This window comes from Rhopalosiphum maidis, chromosome 4 (genome assembly GCF_003676215.2).
Source record: "Rhopalosiphum maidis isolate BTI-1 chromosome 4, ASM367621v3, whole genome shotgun sequence".
NCBI lineage: Eukaryota > Metazoa > Arthropoda > Insecta > Hemiptera > Aphididae > Rhopalosiphum > Rhopalosiphum maidis.
This window is the reverse complement of record NC_040880.1, coordinates 29,636,317-29,660,085: the sequence shown is the minus strand read 5'-3', so window position 1 is coordinate 29,660,085 and position 23,769 is coordinate 29,636,317. Positions and strand designations below refer to the sequence as shown.

The following is a 23,769-nucleotide window of genomic DNA, read 5'->3' as shown; positions in this document are numbered from 1 at the left end:
ACTTTGGCTTTTTATATTATTTACATTTTAGTCCAAGTTATTTCAATTTTTTTTAAGTAGTAGAATTTAATTATTTCTGATCAAAATTTAGAAATTCTTTATCTTGCACTCTGCACTGTATATAAAAACATATGGGTATATGGTCAATATAATTAGTTATTCTAACTGTTAATTCATTATACAAAGGAATAACATCAAATTGGACATTTTCCTTTGAAATGTAGCATATATATTATGAACTTAAAAAATTAGGTTAGCTTAGTATTGTATTGTTAAGCCTTTATCTGAAATTTTACTGTGTTCTGAAACGACTGAAACTCCGCAGACATTTCAAGTTAATTAATAAACATATTTTATGTATTATGAAGACAATAGGTTTCAACAATATTATTCTTGAATAGCATATTTTTATGATTATATAATCATAGGCGTGCGCACGGGGGGTTCCGGGTGTGCCTGAGCACCCCTCGACATGTATGTCCTATAGCATTTATATGGGTCCGTATTTAAATTAATGCTGCTACTGTTACTAGAATAAAAATGATATTTTTTCTATAATATGTTGTAAAAAATTATGTTTTGGGATAAAAAAAATAATACAACTTAAAATATTTTAAATTTGCGTGATAAAACTTATTATGATTATAACAGCTAGATGTTATTGACTACAAAAGTAAAAATAATAAATAAAATGTATTGCAATTATCTTGAAAATAGATTTTAGATCCAACTATCTAATGAAATATTATATAACTTGGTATTAGTAATACTACTAATTAATATGTGCTATAATTTAAGTAATGTTTATTCAGGCATTATAATTTATTAAAATATGTACATGTCTTGTTAAGAGAGGGCCCAAATTAAGAAAAGAGCCCGAAAAAATTGTAGGCACTCCCCGAAATTCAGGTTTGCGCACGCCTATGTATATAATATGAAACATTACATATTTGCATAACTTTATTTTTATACCAATTTAATACAATTGGTCAATATAGTATAACTAGATATTATTTACGTTTTAACCAGTAAGATGAAAATTATTCTGTACGGATTTACTAAGATATTATTGTTGCTCTTTTTATTTTGAGTTTGTTAGAAATACTGGATTTATCAAAATAAATAGGGACTAATCACTAGGGAGTACACAAACAGTATATTTGTTTTCTCAGCGAATAATAATTTTTAACTTATGTTTTTTAAAACATGCAGGTTAACCGCTACGACATTTTTCGGTACATGGCCAAAAGAGCTACGTGTACCAGTTTTGGTACACTTGTTGTTTTGCCAATAAAGTTTTGTGTATCATTATTGGTACACGGGAGTGTGGGGAGTGTTTCAGTGTTTGCAAAAAAGTGTTATGTGTACCTATTATGGTACACGTAAATACGATTTTAACACAGGAAAATATTTCTTAGCCCACCAAACAAACAAATTTTTGACCAGCCCATTGGGTATTGATATCTTATAAATTCAATTTTTTAAGTATAAAAATCAAAAAAAAAAAAATAATAATTTTAATTAATGTCCGTAGCAAATAATGAATGTTCACCTCTTTTTGGTTTAATCCAAAATGAAAACCAACCATGTACCTGGGTTAACCTGTTAAAATTTTTATTGAATATTTGAGTTTATAGTTTATTTATGTATTTAAAAAGTTGAGTTAATGATCTCTATAAAGTAGGTATTGGTATTATGTACATTTAAAAATAATTGTTGGAAGTAAGTAGAAGTTATTTAAGTTATTATTTTATTTTTGTAGATTATTTAATGAAAAGATGTATTTATTTTTTTAATCGCAGTAAAACACTTTGTAAAGTGTGTATTAGTTACTAATTGGTACATGGTATTTAAGTAGGTAATTATCTAAAATATTTGTTTAATATTGGATAATAGATATAAGTGCATACTAATTATTAATATTGTGCATTATAATTGTGTGTAAAAGATAAAAAGTTGAGATTATTGTAGTATTGTTTTATTCTAATATCAAAATTATTAATATTTAATGGGAGTATACGAAAAAACTATTATATCTTCAAAGTTTTTCAATGAATGTTGATGGTTAGTACTAATAATACTCATATTTCACCGTGTCCAGAGAAAGTAGGTACTATGAAAACCTAAAACAACTTGTTTTTTAATTATTTTACTAAATTAGTATAATTTCCGATTATTAAATAAGTTAATACACTGACATTAACATAATACCAATTGGTACCAAAATTTGTTTTTAATAAATTATTAAAAGAGATAATATAATTATAGATAATTATAAGAGATCCATAAAATTAAAAATAATTGGCAAATTTGGTAATAATTAGTACAAAATATATACATTTTGAAATGTTAAAAAACAATTTTATACCTAACTAATAAAAATACTATTGAAATTGCATTGTATATTGTATATTGTACATTATATTACAGTTTAGGTCTCTACCCGCAATCACCTGTTGTATACTTGCTAATAAATTACAATTTTAAGTTTTTTATTGTTACTTTAATTTTATTAGAACCATAAATATATACGTTGGCCTATAACATACACTTAAAAAAAATAGTGTTAGAAAATTGTAAAGAAAATGTAATATGTTTAGAATATACATTTTATACATAGGTAAATGCTAGGTATACCTCTGCTTAGCAACCTATAAGTAATAATATAAGGTAGTAATGTAGTATGATTTGTTTTGCGATAGTCTTGAATCAATGCCAATTTAAATCTTTACGAATAGGTATGTATGAATACGAAAAACCAATATGATAACCTTTAGACATAATAATTAGTTAGCTTATGTAAATATACATTAAAAAAAGTTTCTAAAAATGTAGGTAACTTTTTAAAAAATGTTAATAAACATCTAAGTAAATCAATCGTTTATTACAAAGATCATCTGTACTTAGTATTCGAATTTTGCATTAATATTTTTGCTTAGTATATTTTATTTAGGTAATAAAAACTTATAGGTATAATATACTGCAGCAGTGCAGCGGAACATAGTGTATTATGTAGACTAGTGTAGTGTAAGCGTCTAAGCGTCTCCCCTCAAGGCCTCAACAAAGGGTAACAATAAATTATAAAGTAAATCAATAATAAATAATTATTGGCTATATTATTTAGGAAATAATCTCAAGCTAAGTAAGTTTTATTAAATACAGTACGTGATTAGAAAATGATGAAACCTTTGATTAGTTTTGAATATTGTCACGCCTAAATTTTTCAGTGTTGTATAAATAACTTTTTAACGTAGAAACTAATTGTTGAAATACTTGTATTAAGATTTACTAATAAATTTAACCACGTACGTTAGTTCGGATATGAAACAAAAAGATACATTTTTTTGAAAATGTCACAAATTATTATAAAATGGAAACGAACAATAGATAATTATAAAAATAGAACAGAAATTCATTGCAATCGAAAAAAAATAAAACATTATTTTTATTTTTGTACCTATTTGACCTATGTTTCTCAATTAAAATCGCAACATAAATTGAAATAATTAAGTTTTTTTTCGACATTTACAGAAAATTCTAAGATATTCCAAAGAAACTAATTATTCTCCATACGGAATAGTCTCAATTATTCAAAATAAACTTTATTTTGTTAAATTTGTGTTGAACAAATTGCCTACATTTTTACTCTAATAAAATCACATATGCTTATTAATGGTATTATACAAAAACCTGATAATCTGAGTTTTTAATCATAATAAGATATATTTTAGTAGATTCATTACAAACTTACAACTGTGAGATGAACTAGCCTCATCTGTCAACACTCATTACAATTACAGTTCGTGTACTCGTTATTCATTACCTATGTATATTTTACAATCTATTGGCGTCGATTATGAAATATTAATTATTATTATGGTATAACCAATGTCTACGAGAATACGAGATAATTATTTGTTGTTATTATACTCGTACGATAACTTTCCGTGTTCGTTCTATCGTTCAAGTCGTGATTATGACAATTTATAGTTGGTGTGTTTAGGCACAGTGTTTATTTGAATAATTACAATAATAGGTAATATAGTTATAACAACGAGCGATGTATTTCTAAAGGCAAGGCTTACAAAGTTTAGCAAAAACTAACACCATAATATATACATATATGTTGTAACAACGAGTAACCTAACCTATTATTATTTATTATTAGGTATTAATCCTTAACAATACTTATATGCATTTTGACTAAAATTAAAGTAGGCATGGAATTACTTGCGTTACGTTACACAATGGCGTATCTAAATTAATGTTTGTTTTATGATAAGATTTATTTATTTATCTTACGCTCGAAATTGTTGACTCAGTTTTGTATGCTACATGAACTAATGCTTATACCAACGCCTCTATTCAGAAATTGGAATTCGACCAGAATTAATAGTAGTTTTTTTGTATTTATAAACATGTTAGTATATATTTTTTTATTTATGTTTACAGTTAATCACAACACAAAATTTATTAAATATTTTTTGTTAATTGTACAAACGTATGCTGTTTTCTCAGGTTCTTGCAAGACGTTGCATCATGTATTGTAATTATCGCAGTAACTTGTGTGGTTAGTGGTAAAAGTTTATTATGCGATACTTGCACATGTAAAAATTCCATAATAAACTGTACAGACAATGGATTGATAGACATTCTAGATCTATGGGACTATTCAGATGTCTTAAAGAATGCAACCCTCATGCATTTTGATAATAATGGCATTGTACATGTAAAACAATTGCCACCGTCTAAAGTTAGATACTTATCACTTCGAAAAAACAAGATAAACAAAATAGATGAAAAGGCATTTATAAACTTAAAGTCACTCTTAGAGCTTGACCTTAGTTACAATTCTTTGACGGCGGAAAGTCTAAATCCCGATATTTTCAAGGTTGGTATATTTTTGATTTTTTAATTCCACGGAATTGTATGTAAATTATATCGTTATATATTGTGTTTAATATTCGTTTTATAGATTAATAACGAAGATACTTCTAGACCGGGTAGCCTGATCCATTTACGTCTTGATTACAATAATATTCATTCACTGTTACCGCACACTTTCAAAGAACTCAGTAACCTTGCTTCATTGACACTAGCAGGAAATCCTTTAACAGTCATTGACCGAGCAACTAGTTTTGCACTATCTTCGTTACCCATGTTAAAAGTATAAAAATAACATTTATATTTTAAGGTAATACTCGTTTAAAAATCTACAATTTTATCAGGTATTAAATTTGTCTAATACATCTTTACACGAGTTGCCGGATCATCTTTTACACACACCTCGATTTTTAGAAATATTAAATTTGTCAAATAATGAATTTACACAAATTCCACAAGGACTAAATGAAGTACATGCGTTACAGAGATTAGATTTTAGTTCTAATCCGATAAAAAGTATCTTGTGAGTATATTTTATTTTTGATTCTACTACTCGTACCTCGTGGTATGACGTTACTTTAAATTGTACATATTAATTTTGTTATTAAGAAATTTCCCAAAAATGGCATCATTAAAAGTGCTTCATTTATCGCACATGCCTGAACTAAATAATATCGGACCACGTGCTTTCAGTCTTTTGACTGTTCTTGAAGAGTTTCGTTGTACGCATAATAATAAACTCAAATCTATAGACCCGACTGCGTTTAGCTACAAATTAAATAATGGATTAGAAGGCGAAATGTGGCCTCAAATAGTCAAAGTAAATATACCTATTACCTATCTATTACTATTTAAGTTTATCACCTTTTATTTGTAGTTAGATTTGAGTTACAACGCTTTAGGATACTTAGATAGCCGTTTGTTGAGTAGATGGGACACTTTGGAAGAATTGAACTTACAAGGCAACAAGTGGATATGTGATTGTGTAAATCAATGGCTCGTGTCTACTTTGGCTCCAATGGCAGAATCAAGACATCCAGAATTTCTAAATGATTTCACGTAATAATTATTATTTAAGCATATAATTTCGGCGTGATAAACTGATAACACATTTTATAAAAATTGCATTTTAGTTGTCAAGAGCCAATCGAAATGAGTGGAATTTCGATTCTTGATCTGGATCATCGCCATTACCATATGCGGTGTTTGGATTTCTACAATAATCGCCCCGAAAGAGATGGAGTATTGTTAATTGGAATATTAATTGGTGTTATATTGGCGGTACCATTTACAATGGGAATTATGATGTGTTGTGCAAAACAAAAAAGTACGCTGTCATACTATCACAGGATATTTAATCAAAACAAATCGCTTTATGCACATGACTATCAACTCAGGTAATTTCGTCATATTTTGAATTTATAAAAATATTTAGGAAACGAGTTACACAAAATACAAATACATAATTATATGTACTTACGGGTAGCTAGAACAAATTGTAGTAGCGATGTGATGGGTTTAATTTTAAAATCTGTGGGATAACTGGGATAGCAAACATATTGCGAAAACTTGTTTTGCACTTATTTTGAAAATATTTACAGCTATTGATAAAATAATCAATGTTTTAAAATTGTGTGCAAAATTTATTATTTAGCCATCTTTAAGACGAATTGCGTGTGTAGATTTTTGCGACAAAACTATGATTTGCGTAATAACTAATATATTTAATATTCAGTAAAAATTATCAGATTAACAAATAAAAAGTTTGAAGTCAATTTACAAATAATCGTTTGTTATAATAGATTTTACAATAATTTCGGTTCAAATTTTGTATAAATAAAACAAAAACAAAAAAAAAATCAACATTTTAAAATTTTAAATAAAAATTGAATTGAATTAAAACATTTTCAAATTTAAATAACTACAATAAATTAGATACATAAATAACAATGTATCCATTTTTCATATGTCGTAAAATCAATCTAGATACTATAACTATCTATTATACACAGTGCATTTTATGCCAAGTATAACATTATCGATTTAACTATTTAAGTGTATAAAAAGATATGAATTTGTATCAAAAGTTAGCTAAAATATATATTTTAGATCTAGTATATTATATGTAATTCATTTATCTCATTTAATGAATTTACTAAACTTAAGTAGAACATCATGATTACTAAACTAGCGAACCAAAATGGATATAATTTGACCATTAAATTTCTAAAATTCATTAAAAATGTAGATGTTACCATTAAAAAGTTAAGTAGATTTACGTGCTAAAAAATGTTGAAACAGTGATGAAAAAATAACCGTTAAAAATAAAGAACAAGTATTTTTACATACATTTCCTTCGTTTTGCATACATTCAAAATATTACAACTTATTAATACGAATAATTAACATTTAATAAATGTTTTTCCAGTCCCACACGATATTTTTTGGATTTTATAAAAATCTAAAAACATGTATATATTTAAACGTTTATTTTCGTGATTTGCATGTTTACAGCTGTACCTATATTAACCATAATTAGCGGTGATTAGGTTATGGATTTATGGCCTTTTATTAAGTTATATTTTTTTAAATACCAATGGTGACTGGTGACTACAAGTTGTTAGTTTTACCAGCTTTTGCCTGCTGATGACAGATGTCTAAATAGTCAACAATTTAGATAATATAATATTTGAAACATAAACAATGACTAGGTAGGTACGTTGTTGGTAAATATTCACCACCAGAGAACGTCTTCTACTAAAGTACTAACTATAACGTTTTACGTCCTTTAACTAATTTAAAATGTATAAAATTATAAAATTAGTAATTAGTAATTACCCATTCAATTTCGTATGATATGCTGTGTCATTGGTAAAACCAAATTTCATCACTGCTGGCTTTACCTAAGTATCTATTTATGAAATTAATTTTAGGTGATTTAGTTGAACCTATATTTTTAGATTTTTAGTACAAAAACATAATTGACCACTGTTAATAAAATATAAGTTATATGGTAATTGTTAATTTTATTGACGTTTCATTATGATGCGTAGATTTTATAGTTAATTATTTTTATATATTTGGGTAAAAATATATGTAAGTCATAAACTATATATTTTTATAGTTAATAACATAATATTTGCATATTTATCTAATTAAATTAATTTAAATTTTTGTTAGTTTATTTTATGAATAGTGGAATGGTCAGCCAAATAAATAAAAATTTAGTTATTTTTTGAATATTTTATACAATTATAAAATATAAAAAAAAAATAAAATATAATAATAATAATAAAGTAAAAAAATAAATAAAAGTACCTCACAATTTGTACACATTTAAAAATTCAAATTATTTTTATAGTATTTTTGTGCATATTATACCGTATTTTTTGCCTAGAAATCTGGTCACTGACCAATTTATAATTGATTAGTTAATTGTAACTTGTGTGATGGTTATTAGTTTATTACTTATTACTATTAGTTTATTCATATTACTGATGACGTAGGTACTTAATGTATTATTATTTACGAAAATAGATCAATTTAGTACTATATGTTTCTTGTTGATACATAATTGGTTAGGCTAACCTACTTACGCACCTAAGTGACTATATGAGTATACTTAGTTGGCTTTGTAATAGCTTTTAAATTACCCTTGAATAATCCATTATGTGCGTATAGAAATTTTATTGTATTTTCGTATTTTTATTATGAACCCATTGTACCTATGAATCATCTCATAAGTAATAACTTTAAATACAAGAGAAACTATTAATATTACAAGTTATGTAATCTTTATATTATCGGAATTTGTCATTGAGAACTTTATTTATTGTCAAATACCCAGTTACACCTACTAAAAACCACCTATGCAATTTAATATTGTTTCTGTTCGCACATACTTGAGTTACAGAAACAATAACATTTCGTGTAATATAAATGTGGTTAAGCAAATATAATAGTATAATAATAAATAAATATAAATAGTTTACTATAAGACTGTTAGGACTATGATAACTAAAATTTTTAAATTGAAATACAATTATCATATTATAGTTAATTATAAAATGCATCAAGAGATAATAATTAAGTTTTACTTTATACTGACTTGTGTTAGTTATAATTTTTTCAGTTAAGAAAAAAACTATAAAATAAATACAATCAAGTGTATTATAAGTGTAATATAATACATGATAACCTTATTGTATTAGTTATATTTCATATTATGTATACCTATATATTTTGGATATTTTTATTTAAATATAAAATTGTATGTTTTAGGGAAACGTCAATCTATCAGCCAACATCAATAATAACCGAAGGATATTAACTTAAGAACTTGTATTTTTTTTTAATAATTGTTATTATCTATTAACGGATAAGGGTTTTATATAATGCTAAAAATAGTATTTGTGTATAGGTAATATTTAATAGAACGAAGCATAGAATAAATTATGTATTAATTATACCTACGTGGATAAGTATTTAATAGATTTTTATTACCTATTCAATTTTATTCATAAATAAATAAAATGTTTAATTGATTGTGTATGTGTATATACCTACAGTCATTTGATGTGTAATAAATGTCAAAATTAGATATTACACGTAATTGATATAGTTATAAAGAATTGGGAAAGTCGATCTGCTTATTGCTGCATGTAATACATGAAAATGAACATGTCAATTGAGTGTCTCTAGCATACCTCATTATCGAGTACAGTTAAAATGGATGTTAAATTTAAATTTAATGAAAAAATAGGTTTAAGTACCTATACGAAAAACAATTCTAACCAGGGAGATATATTTTTAATATTTTATACTATATAAAATAATATGGTAATTAGTAATTTATCTTTCTATTATTAACTAGAGGCTCTGCCCGCCGTACTTCGATAATAAACTAACAGTGCAGTTGCAGACTGCAGTGATTTTATTGAGTCAATCGAGCTTTTTTGAATACAATATTTTAAATTTGTTAAATGTCATTACTTTTGTATTATAATTTGATTTTTGGTCTGAATTTATAGTAAGACAATGCCGTGTATTGTCCGCAAGAGATAATCTTGTCATCGACAATATCGATGATAACATATAATATCAATAATATCAAAACTCTGACCTTATAGAATATCTTCTTAATTATAAAATACTTCCGACAAAATGATACTCGTGACTTGAATAAAAATCAAGTGAGGTCTTGACACAATCATATCGAGCATGGTTATTGATGCTTCAACCCATTAAATACTTTTGTTGGCATTACTGTTTGTAGTTGATTCTTCAATTCCATTTTCTAGATCAAAGTGTGTTTACCATTTGTGTAGCAACATAATAATGTATGTATGAGAGTACATATCGAGAGTAATTGTATTAAATATAGAGATCAAATTAACTTTTTCCAAAAATAATCTTATATTATTAACTTGTTATAAGTCAAAATCGATAACCGACGTCACTTGTCATAGAATGGTGTGAATAAGTTCGTAATATCAATAGCTTAAAATTATATTCAAAGTACGGTAAGCAGTCATTTTGTACGGTCAATTGTTAAAAACGCATAAAGCGGACACTTTGTACTATTATACGTTTAATATTTGTGAAATATATGTACTCAATATAATATATTGCTGAAAAAAAAATATACTATAATTATTTAAACATATACAATTAAGAAATAATAATACAATATTTATATAATATGTAGTAGGTTCTTACTGCCTACTGGTTCTATATGATTTGAAGAAATCTAGAAGATACTTATATTTACCAAATGATATTTAAACTTAATAAAAATGATCATGACATCAGAATTTAGACTTATTTATATTATATGTATACTTTATGTATATAATAGTGCAAAGTGTCTGCGTTTCGCACTTTTAATACTCAACCATACAAAGTGACCAGGAACTTCCAAGTACATATTAGGTAAATTTGTATATTTCAAGTACATAAATGCTAAAATTACCATCAAATCGAGATGGCATGATGCAAGAAGAACAAATTAGCGCTTATTATAGTTATTGGACTACAGTGAACATTTTTTTTCGAAAACCAATATGCCCAAAATACAGTTATTGGGCCATTAAAATTTTACATTTATTTTATAAAAGTTTATCTTATTCATTATACTTTATATTTAATGATTCTTTATTATTTAATTCTATAATTTGACCACTGATATAACTAGATTTTCGGGGACATCAATTGTCTTTCTATTCACATTTTTTTTAAAAAAAATAAATTAATAAATTCAGATTTTATAATTATATAATTAACACTTCTTTGTATAGATAATATGTATAATACATAATTACGTAGGTAATAGTAAAAATTTCCGGTATACTTTAAAAAATATTTATTTCATTTTTAATCGATAAACCGGATAATAAAATGTAATAATTATTTAATACAAATCAGATAGATATAAAATGTGGTCCAATTACTAACCACCACCTGAAAAAAACATCAGTCAACATACGCTTAGAATGTGAACACGATCAGTGATAAATAATATAATTATTAATGCGATAAATAAATTAATAGAATAATAGTTTATTTATTTATTTTTTATTTAATGTAGTTTTAGATAGATAGATACATTAGTACCTATACTATATAGTAAATTATATCAAAAATGTACAAATGTCAAATAATATCATTATATATTATATTTACTATAATGTGACACTAATGATCGAGTGCTAAATAAGTAATAACAATGTAAATAAAAATATATTTACCATGATAAATGACTCTCCCTTCTTCAGTTTAAAAGAATAAAGTAGGTATAATTATAAATTATAATTAATATATATATATATATATTTAGATGAATTCTAGTTAGTATTCACTAACTAGTAGGTTTATGCGTATTTACAATATTCTTCATAGAGCTACGCGGATAACATTTTGTCTTTAGTATTTTCTTCTTCTTTTTTTAAATAATGAAATCGAATTTATATTTATTTATTTATCTTATTAAGTGTTTTCTACACAAATCCGAATCAACAGTTCTGGAGCGAGAGACTACCGCGGAACGAGATGATTACATCACGATTGTAAAAAAATACGATTTTATAGTGGTCGGTGCAGGAAGTGCTGGATCAGTTGTGGCTAATAGACTATCCGAAGTAATTTAAAACAATATTCTCGTTGTAAAAAATGTATGAATATATATAATATATTCTAATAAATAGCTCGATTCAACTTAAGATTGTCTATCGTTTGATAAATTAATTTTTTCTTATTGCATAGGTTTATAATATGAAAAATATAATAAATAAAATTAACAAAAATTTACAAAAATAATTCGACTGAAGAAGTTTTTCTAGTGGAGGGACTTCGTTATGAATAAGATATACATTTTTAATATATTACATTATTTACATATTTATTGGAAATTTTTATTTTTTAGAATTTAAATTAAATTAAACTGTACTGTCTGTCAAGGGCGCCCATCTGTCAAAACCTAGGGGGGGGGGGGGTGACAATCATAATCTTAAGTAAATTTTCGTAATATTATCATTACAAAAATTAATTTATTATTCATAACTAAAAAAATAACATTAATTTTTCTATTCTAGGGGGGTGACATGTCACCCCCTTGCACCACCTAATGGGCGCCCTTGCTGTCTGTACTATAATATAATAAAATCAATAATGGTTTTTAAACCGAATGGTTCACTAAAAGTACAATAACCAGTAGGTGTCACGTATACCCTTTTATATTCGTTTAAAAATCAAATATTGTCCGAATTTGAACTTCAAATGGCTAAGTTTACGTCATTATGTCAATTGGTCGTAACCTTGGTCTTGGTATACATTTTTTGTATACTTCAAGCAGTATTGTTAATAGGCCGTATAGTTGCAGACTTTTTTGACGCGAATAGGTACAGCACGTACCCATTTACAACATGTATACAGTATATAGGGACATATTATGATACCTGGTTTAATAAGGTACAATTGTACTACAATCATTAATATATTGAAGTTTAAATTGCTATATGCCTATGTCAGAGATACTTTATAAATATTAATATAATTTTTTCATTATTTAAAATAATTTGTACTTGATAGTTTAACATTACACCTCAATAGTTGTCTGTGTTTTTTATGTTAATGTAGTTGCTCATTATAAAACATTTAAACATTAAGCATTAACATAAATAAATATTATATTTATAACTTTTTTATTTAACAATAGTAGTTTACCAAAAAATTTATTTACCCAACAACAAATATCAAATGATAAATTATTGAGTGCACAAATAAAATATTAAATACCAAAAATATTTGTATGAAATTTTTATAAAATTATTAATTATAATTTTTTATTATTGGGTCCTTTAATACTAGATATATGATTGGAATATATTATTAATTGAAGCTGGTCAAGATGAAGAACCGTTTATGGATATTCCAGCAGCAGCTGGAAAATTACAGCCGAGGTCTATAAATTGGAAGTATACAACGGTCCCTATGAATAATTCTTGCTTAAGTATGTATATAATATATAAAACGATTGTTCATTTCGAAATTTCGTTCATAATATGGTTATGAATAACCGTTTTTACTTGTTATACATTATAATATGTTGATAGGTTTTGATGACCGTCGGTGTAAAATTCCTAGAGGAAAAGTTATGGGTGGTAGTAGTACATTGAATTATATGATTTATACGCGTGGTAATAGAATGGATTACGATAATTGGGCAAATATGGGCAACACAGGTATACAAATATTAGGCAATTTATTAATTTGTAGTATGTTTCCATTTAAAGATAACACGAACTATTTCTATCGTGTAACCCCCTTTAATGAAGTTAAATTAAAATTTAATTTGTAATTCAATACATTCTGATTTTACAGCCGTACTTATAAAAGGTTAAATGACTACTTAAAAAAAATTTGGTCTTTCCATTTTGGCGTGAAAAATACGTAATATTATGTAGTACTACTATGTAATACTATATAATACTATGTAGTATACTACATAGTATATATGTTGTATATGCACACGCGCATAATGAAAGGGCTAAAATTCGTGAAAAATATATATTTCACTAAGTTCTTCTCGCGAGGCTCTATTTAAATTCAAAGCTACTGTCAATGTAGAATGTATTTCGTGTTAGATTTTAAAGGAAACTCTTCTTATATATATATACTTATTTGTACCTATACCTATACTTATACCAATTATATTTTTTGTCATATTTCAATATTAAAGGATGGAGCTATGATGACGTTCTAAAATATTTCATTAGATCAGAAGATACAAATGTGTCTGGTGCTGACTCAGGTTATCATGGACAGGATGGATTGTTATCTGTGACCGACGTACCATACAGGACGCCCTTAGCGAAAGCTTTTGTGGACGCTGGATCACAGATCGGATTGCCTATCATTGATGTCAATGGTGAAAAACAAGTCGGGATTAATTATTTACAGGTAATTTGAAGTTAACGAATACTTATAAATTATAATCATGTGCTAATAAAGATATATATCGTTTCGTGTTGACAAATATGGCACCTCAAAGAAAATTTTAAAATAAGTATTTACTGCTCATTTGTCACTTCCTGACCCACCACAAGGTTATTAATTATTATATGACATGAGATAAAAATATACTAATTATATAGCTGGATAAATTATGAGGGATGCTCAAAAGCTCCTCCCGCTCAAAATCGAGTCTATAGGACATTCTAAGATAAAAGTATTCACACTCTGCGGGAGCTGGTGAAATCGTATTTGTAGCATAAATCTTGTTTAATTATTTTTCGGGTTAAAGACCAAGTTTTAATCCAGATTTTATTCTCTAATGAGTTGCAGTCAGAATTACAACTATTGATAGCTAGCGGGTATCGACCTAAACCGGTGATTTTGAAAAATATTACATAATAAAACTACATTAATTTGCATACATATTAAGAAATAAACTTCTTAAACATTTTTTTTTTTTATAAATGAAAATTATTTACAATCTATGCTTCAAGGCATAATAAGAAAATTTGGCAACAAAATACAAAGATGACACGTGGAGAAGGGAGGTCATCCAGTATATGAAATAACCCGACATAAATATTTTTATTTTTTCAAATATTATAATTGGTTAATTTAGTCTAACAGATCTCAACACCATTTTCTTAGGAGACGATTAGAAGAATTTCCAGGAACTGGATGCGAGTTTGAGTTTAGTGATTAAAATGTTTGAACGAGTCAGTATAATTCGGAAAAAAATTAAAATAAAACATCGGATTATTAAGTACTTTAAAATAATTTATTATTCGAATAAATTATAGTTTTATAAATACTAAAATACATTTATTATAACATATAATTAACATAAATGGAATTCATATTTAAACCTCTAATTTTTCAGATTTAGAATAAAAAATAAAAAATGACGAAGCTAAATGTTTTTATAAAGATTTACAACCCCTTATAGGTATATTTATATGAATTACTTATTCAAAGACGTTTAAATCGCAAATAGCGTCGCGATGTATTGAGAAAAATAAAGTACCTACCTATTAATTTATAAGGAAGTGATAATGGGCAACAATTCTTTACATAAAAAATATGTTAATAATGTGATACTTTTTTGTTGTTGTATATATTCGGAGTAGTATCTAATGATATAGATTGAATAATATTAATTGTAAAAAAAAATATATAAATATTTAATTATAATCTCTATTTACTAAGATTATTTAAATTAATCTTACATAATTATATTATTACACTAACTTAGTATATGAATATATGCTAACAAGTTTTACTATACTAAAAAGTTAAAAAGCTATAAAAGTTACAAAGATTTTATCAATATTTCAAAAATTACTTAAAGTACTGTTAAAGTTACTATCAGACACCAAAACATATGTAATTGTTAATAATTATTTATATATATATTTATAATTTTATAAAAACAAACATTATTACATTAATTAGTAATAATGATCAATATTTATTAATATTTTTTATAGCTGAAAGATTAGTAAATGCATTTTAAGTACTAAATTGATTAATTCAGTACTTGAGCACCATGCTAAAATATATTTTCATACCACTTATAATTATTTCAGGTTACTATGAAAGATGGTCGTCGTTGTAGTACAAATACAGCCTTTTTGCTTCCAACAAAAAAAAGATTGAATTTGCATGTAAAAAAGCATAGCACTGTCACAAAAATAATAATAGAAAAAAGTACAAATAAGGCAATAGGAGTAGAATTCGTAACAAATCGTAAAAAATATAAAGTATTTGTACGGAAAGAAGTGATTGTATCTGGCGGAACTATAAATTCGCCACAGTTACTCATGTTATCGGGAATCGGACCGAGAGAACATCTGAAAGATATAAAAATTCCACTGATAAAAAACTTGCCGGTTGGTAAAAATTTGATGGATCACGTGGCACTGGGAAGTCTGAGCGTTTTGATAAACGATACTATTTCATTAAAAACACAAAGATTAATGAGAGATCCGCTTACTTTATACAATTTTCTCATAAATAATAACGGCCCATTAACAATACCAGGTGGTGCAGAAGCATTGGCATTTTTCGATTTAGATCGATCGGGATTCGCAGACGGACACCCGAACTTGGAACTACTTTTAGTATCTGGTCTATATTCCGGCGATGACTTAACACATACGTTGTTTGGTTTGAAAGCAGACATTTATAACGAGGTATACAAGCCCACTGAAAAAATGGACGGTTTTACGGTATTCCCAATGATTATGCGACCGAAGAGTAAGGGCCGCCTGTGGCTAAAAGACGCAAACCCGGCCCACTATCCACTGATCGATCCCAATTACTTTGCGGACGAAACGGACTTGGACGTGGCCGTAGCCGGGGTGCGGATTTTCCAACAGATGTTGAAAACCGACGCGATGAAGAAGCTCAACGCCACGTTGTTCGACACCCCGTTGCCCGGTTGCGCCCGGCACAAGTTCGATTCCGACGCGTACTGGAAGTGCTCGGCGAGACAAATAAGTTTCACCATCTATCACTTGTCGGGCACGTGCAAAATGGGACCGGTGGGTGACCCCACGGCTGTGGTGGATCCCAGATTGCGCGTACACGGCGTAAAAGGCCTGAGAGTCATCGACGCGTCGATAATGCCGGAAGTACCGGCAGCGCACATCAACGCTCCGACGATTATGATCGGCGAAAAGGGCGCGGATATGATTAAAGAAGACTGGGGTATTAGAATATAAAGTAGTCATTATTCATTAAACAAAAAAATTAGTTGAAAGGTGTTAGTTTTACAAAAAAATGTATTTAATTGATTTTTGTTAATTACTTAAATCAAACAAAATTAAGAAATCGTTTAGATTTGAAAAATTATTTATATAAAAGCACAATTACACAATCATACAAATTCAATTTTTAAAAACATAATTCCGTTTCCACATAGTTTTAAGTATATTTTATAAATGTAAACATTTACGATAATACGATATAAAACAATATATTAGTGTAACATACAAGTTATTTTTTCTAAAATATTATTTTGCTGTTGTATTACAAAAGCGTTATGATTGCAAAAACCTTAAATATTTTTGGAAAAACATGATTTTAGTTTTCACTTTACATAGTGTAGAATGTATATCGTATTAACAGATTATTATAGAAATTGTTTATTATTATTTTTATTCAATATTTTAATTATATTTATTATTATTATTATAATTTTTTTTTTACACCAAAACCTGTTTTTTTTATGCGTTTTCAAAAATGTATTAATTTAATTGTATAGATAAAATGTTAGATAAATGTTAATTCTGTAAGAGAATAATTATACTTTTAATTAAATGTATTATATTTTATAATATTACTGTAGTACTTCCATAAAATAATTATCGTACTAACATGTTTGCCTAAGATTTAATAAAGTCTTACCGTTTACATATTAAATGTATTTAAAAATATGATGACAAATAATAATTATTCAAGTAAGGTTTTTGAATAAAATATAAAAATATTAGATCCAAAATAAAATTGCACGGTTTTTGAATAAAGAATTTCTTACAAGAATTAATATAGGTACTCATAATTTGGGTATTTCTATATCAAAGGCTATACCTAATAAATTTGGAAAGCGATAGAAATATTTATGCAATATAATTCCGTTTATGTTAAATTAATTAAATTTCTTCTGTAATATTGCTGAGTGAAAACTGATAATATATAATATCATTGTTAACGGAGATCCAAATCCAAACTATGACAAACATAATGTGTTTAATGGTAGATAATGTCGGCGGGATATTGGGACTTATTTCGGTGGACCGTGACTGATAGTGAGCAGCACACAAATAAATTGATATTACAATGTATTAGAGAAATTTCTGTTTATGACTGCAGAGAAAAATATATTGAATAATATTGATGTTGTCATGTTGAATAAGACATGGTTAAAAATAAAAGTGATTAATTAGATAAAAAAACTTTATTAATTTTGTATCAATTCTACATTTTATTCTGTTTTTTGTTAAGTGTATGTAGTATTGTTGTATTTCGTTTAGTAATTACTAATTTAAGGGTAATATGTCAAAATGAGCATTATTTATACCTTAACAATCTTGTTAAGTATTCAGATATTTTTTTGATATTTAAAATACTTTTAAAATTTCTTTGTGTAAATGTATGTAATTTTTTCTTGTTTTGCAGTTGTATTCCAATACTGAGCAATATTTTTTAACTTTATAATTTAATTTTTTTTTTTAATGATATTTTAATATTTAATATTTATTGATTCTAAGAATTCATAAAAAGATTTCATCAAATTAGTAGATAACAATATAACAAAAAAGCTAACCAGGTTCAATTGATTTATGTAGAAAAATATATTATGTAAAACTATAATTGAAAACTTGAAAATAATATCCAAAAAATGCAGAATAATTGCGAACTAAGAGTAACTTATATTGTAAATTTAGAATACTGGATAGTGGATAGTTTAACGCAGTAATAAATATTATTACAATATTAAATTTTTCTACAAAATTAAAAATACTAAATATACATTACGGGTAGCAGTAATGTAGTATGAATGTGAATGCTCAAGAAGTTGTCTCTCATATATTATCTGGTATCGATTCAAAAATGTGCAAATATTTTCCAATTAAATTTTAGTTCTTGTAAAGTTGTAAATTAATATTTTAATTATAAAATTAATTGGCCTTTTGATAATTTTTAGATATCCATATGGTACTATTGGTACTTAACACCTATGCACGATTATAAATACATATATATATATATATATATATATATATATAGTAATATCACTATAATATCTTATACAATTTAAATCTTGCGCTTATAGTAGGTACTAAGTGCCAGGCTTTGTTGTTCGACCAATTTAAATGATAGAAAGCATTACAAGTAGGTACCTATACTGTGTATACTCGTATATAGGTATGCTGCGTGCAATATAGGGGTATGTGGCAAAGATTTTTTCGCATATCTAATTTTAGTAAGGACAACTCTAATTCTCATGATCTTGTAAAAAACCATATTTTTAACGCTTATAAAAATTGTGATTTTATATTTTCGATAATTATTTCGAAATTCGACATTATGAGCTTATTAAGCCATATATATTTTAATATTTATTATGTTTATTAAATAAAACTAAACGAATTCGGCGCTGCTTTTGACGTGCTTACAAATAAATTACCTCATTCACAGTATCTTCATCGAATTCTGAGGGTCCTTCAGTGCTTTTCTTGTCCCATTTGACAATTTATTTTATTTTATTATGCATGTCATGACGCACAAAATAACTGACAATAGTCCGATAACTCGTTTCACATATTATCGCATCATAATAATATGTAGTTTACGTAATAAAGTCATACATTTTTCAGGGGTATACATTTTTCTCCGGAGGGATAACCCCCCCATTTGGTCACTCCCCTGAAATAAACACTGCACTAAAAACTTCTTACTCAATTTTCAAGTGTTTTACTCAAAAAACAAAGATTTTAACATACTTCAATTAAAAAAAATCAATAATTTAATATTTTTATAAATAGCATAAAAAGTGTTAAAATATTTTGAAAGTTTTTTCATGTCTATTAGATTATAATACCTAAGTATATTTGATGGAATTTTATGGTATCTTCGGTCTTTTATTTTTAAAACAATAATAAATATGGAAATTAATGCTAAAACGTATTATAATTTACCGTTATATAGTATCTAGTCACCCTTAGCAACCGATGTACAATATAATTATTCGTTTTTTTTTTTTTATATAATCGAATATTTTCGTAAAGTCGCTTATAGTAAATGATGATTAACATATTTTAATATAACTACGTTACCATTTATACAATAACCTCGTTGATAGTCTTTTTTCGTAATCATAATTACGTGTACTGTAACAAGAATAAAAATAGCAGAAAAAACATTTTATTTATAATATAATTTACAAATTATTTAAATCTCGTATTATCATATCTAAATAGTATTCATTAATTGACTAATCTGCGAGGAACATTGTTTCACACGATTGAGCAACACAGTAGTAATGGGATAGCGCCTGTAGAAGTATCGATTGGTCGTGATACACATCACAATACGATAATATTTGATATAGATAATATAATACATAATATTAGTCACTACGTCTCTTGATCGTTAATAGCGTCGTTAGATGTCAAAGATAAGTTTATTATATATCATCATTATTGTCGTAGCTACACAATACACATAAAAACGCCCCGAGGCAAAATATTTTTTTCGATCATAAAATAATAGAAATTATACTTTTGTCACTAAAACAGTACTGTGAGTACAAACAAATGTACGCACCGAGGTAACTGCAGTCTCTGTCCTCCCTGCGGTGGCTACACTACTGCATATCTTCCATTTTTTTAAAATTAGAATAGTAATAATAACAGCTTTAAAAGCAATATGAATCAACCATGATTTACTCAAGTAATAATTTAATGCAAATGTTGTTAGGAAACATATTTTTTAACTAGATCAAAATAAGAGGTTAAGACATTATTATTGCTTTCCAAAGTTATCAATGTTTATCGTTGTAGCTATGCGTAACTATTAGGATACTGTCTTTTTAATTGCTCAGTTTTTGATTTCAATATAATTTTATTTTTACTATAATATATTATTATCTATTATAATGGATACAGAGTACCTTTTTTTTTAATTTAACATTATTAAGTATCTACATATATGGTTTGCCAATTATTTAAATTTATTTAAAGTTTTATTCAGTTGGATAATTTAAATTATAATTTAGAAGATTTAATTTCCGTGCACATAATATATTTCATTATGTAATGATTAGTATTCATTAAATATACCTATATTTATGTATGTAGCATTGGAGTTGTGATATACTATTTTAATTATTATTAAAATCACAAAAAATCAACGAGAGCTGCTATTTCTTAAATATGATATAAAACATAATTACTAATTAGAAGGTCTAACAAATAGACGATTAAATCCATAATTAATGGGTGAGAATACGTCATTGATAACAAACACCAAACTACCAGAGTCGCGCATTATTCCTACACAACTGACCAAAATACGAGAAATACATACAAGAATAATTAAATTTTACTATAACACCTGTATGCGCTCATTAAACATAATATGCGAGATAGTAGCAATTGTGTACAAACCCGTTTTAACGTGTTACTGATTTTACGAATAATAATATATTATGACCTATGTGCTTTACCGCACGAATTAAGCGGGGGCTTAAAAAACGAGTTATTCACGCCGCGACGATTACTACCTACTGCACTACTTCCACAAAAAAACCAAACTGAAATAAATTATTTCTTGTTTTTCACTGTTTAGTGTTATAAATATGTTGTTCATTTATTATAATTGTTGTTTAATAATAACAAGCAATATCCAAAATATGTCCCGAAACAAAAACATGAGAAGGTATTCTCCTCTACGTATTCGTACATGGGACATCGTAACGTTTTTATAATTGGTCGTCAACACCTATAGGCCGCAATTTATCATTATTTTATAGTTTTGTATCATAACGTAGTAAATTGTTGTAGAGTAATACAAATGTTTACAAATTAACATCTGAAATTTATTTTATATACCAACACCATTAATAGGTTGTAGAAAAAATAAAAACCATATCCTTTGATAGATATAATATAGACAGTTCTCATCTATATGACTTTACTTAATTGTTTTAAAAACTCTAAAAGTAAAATATTTTATAAATATATCATACACGTAGAGTACCCATGAATAAAGTTAGTTCGCACATATTGCAGGTTTTCGAGCTTTATATAAAATAACATATAACGTCCCTGCCCCTTATAGATATTTCAAGGATTCACATATGATATTAGTTTCGAAGTTATGAATACGGTGACATATATTTAAGAGAGAGGAAAACCTATGTCGCGACCTACTCTAAAACATCATGTTAATTAAAGTATTCAGATATTTTGTACATCATACTAATATTATTCATATTTATTATTAAACATTTAGTAATAATTCCTCATATTCGTTCCAATTATATATAATGTGTTTCAAAAGTTCCGTATCACCTTTAATATATCACCACAATCAAATAATATAATTTAACGTGGTTTTGTTTACAGTAATTAATGAGGAAATTGTAATTGAATAGCATAAATTAAATTTTTTTTTTCAAAATTTTAAATATTTCAAAAAATATTTGTTGCATAATTTGTTTTTTTAAATTTTCATGATAGCTTTTATTTTTAATTATAATTTTTACAACAGTTTAAAAAATATGTATTAAAACTGAATGAAAATCGACCAAATTGCATAATTTTTTTTTTTTTACAAGAAAATATACAATCTATATCATCATGACATGGACATAGTATATGTGCTATAAGATAGACGAGAAAAAAAATAATAGAAGCATGAAGTACATAATTTGGGAAAGAAGCCACCCAGTGATGGCACTTTCAGTGAAATTGCACAATAAAGATATTATATAGCGAATGATTCAGCAGTACATATTGAGTTATTTCATTGATTTTTAATTTACATATAATTTTAACTCTTAGATATAGTCCAAGAATGAAACAAATGTTGGCTATTACACTATTAACTTTCTTGGAGGTGTATAACTGTAGCTCCATAAGTATCCATACATGTCATTGGTGCATGGATGTTGGATTTAGCAAATAGTCTGATGTTCGTTGAATGTTATATAAAAAGTAAATAAAATAAAGTCATATGAAACAACATTGGTTCAACAGCTTCACGTAGGTGATAAAGAAAGGTGTTTAAAATTGTGTGTAACATATATGGGCATTACATAGAATAAGCAAGGATCTAATATTTGTACATAAACTAATTTTTACCTATAGGTAAAATATATATACGAATCCACTTTTATAAAAAATGTATAACTGTATATCCGCGTTCCAATTGAAATTAATTAAAGTATGCATTTCGTGCTTCGTTAATATAATAACTATTATATTCAAAATTAAAAAAATCGAATTTACTTGGTTGATATCGCTTAATTTTAATATATATTTTTTAATTGTTTTAAATAATATGATTAAAATATTATATTTTGATTATATTAGATATAATAGCTTCTTATCTTGAAAAACTATAAATTGCATAAAAATGTTTTTAACACTTTTGAATTAATTTTATTATAAAATTAAACTTATGCCATTTAGTTATAATGTTTTTTTTTTACTTAATTTAAATGATATATTGATATCGCATTTAAATCTGTTGATTTTCCATGGAGATACAAGAGTGGTACGGCACTTTTGGGACATACTATGTAATATTCGAAAAAATACGTTAATTTTTTTACGCCTACGCCGGAAAATATTTATAATAATTTTT

The 23,769-nt window shown here is 26.4% G+C and overlaps 2 protein-coding genes across 2 annotated transcripts; both read left to right on the top strand.

The window, feature by feature from the left end:
- Window positions 1–4,287: 4,287 nt before the first annotated feature.
- LOC113560991 (leucine-rich repeat-containing protein 70-like) lies at window positions 4,288–9,349 on the top strand. Its single transcript, XM_026967151.1, has 8 exons — window positions 4,288–4,420; window positions 4,519–4,891; window positions 4,976–5,167; window positions 5,229–5,407; window positions 5,494–5,704; window positions 5,762–5,943; window positions 6,018–6,281; window positions 9,166–9,349. The coding sequence occupies exons 1-8, from the start codon at window positions 4,329–4,331 to the stop codon at window positions 9,212–9,214; spliced, it is 1,542 nt and encodes a 513-aa protein (XP_026822952.1). The 5' UTR covers window positions 4,288–4,328; the 3' UTR covers window positions 9,215–9,349.
- Window positions 9,350–12,677: 3,328 nt separating this feature from the next.
- On the top strand, window positions 12,678–17,117 carry LOC113548707 (glucose dehydrogenase [FAD, quinone]-like). Its single transcript, XM_026949730.1, has 5 exons — window positions 12,678–12,705; window positions 13,280–13,390; window positions 13,494–13,622; window positions 14,120–14,340; window positions 15,981–17,117. The coding sequence occupies exons 1-5, from the start codon at window positions 12,678–12,680 to the stop codon at window positions 17,115–17,117; spliced, it is 1,626 nt and encodes a 541-aa protein (XP_026805531.1).
- Window positions 17,118–23,769: the final 6,652 nt, after the last annotated feature.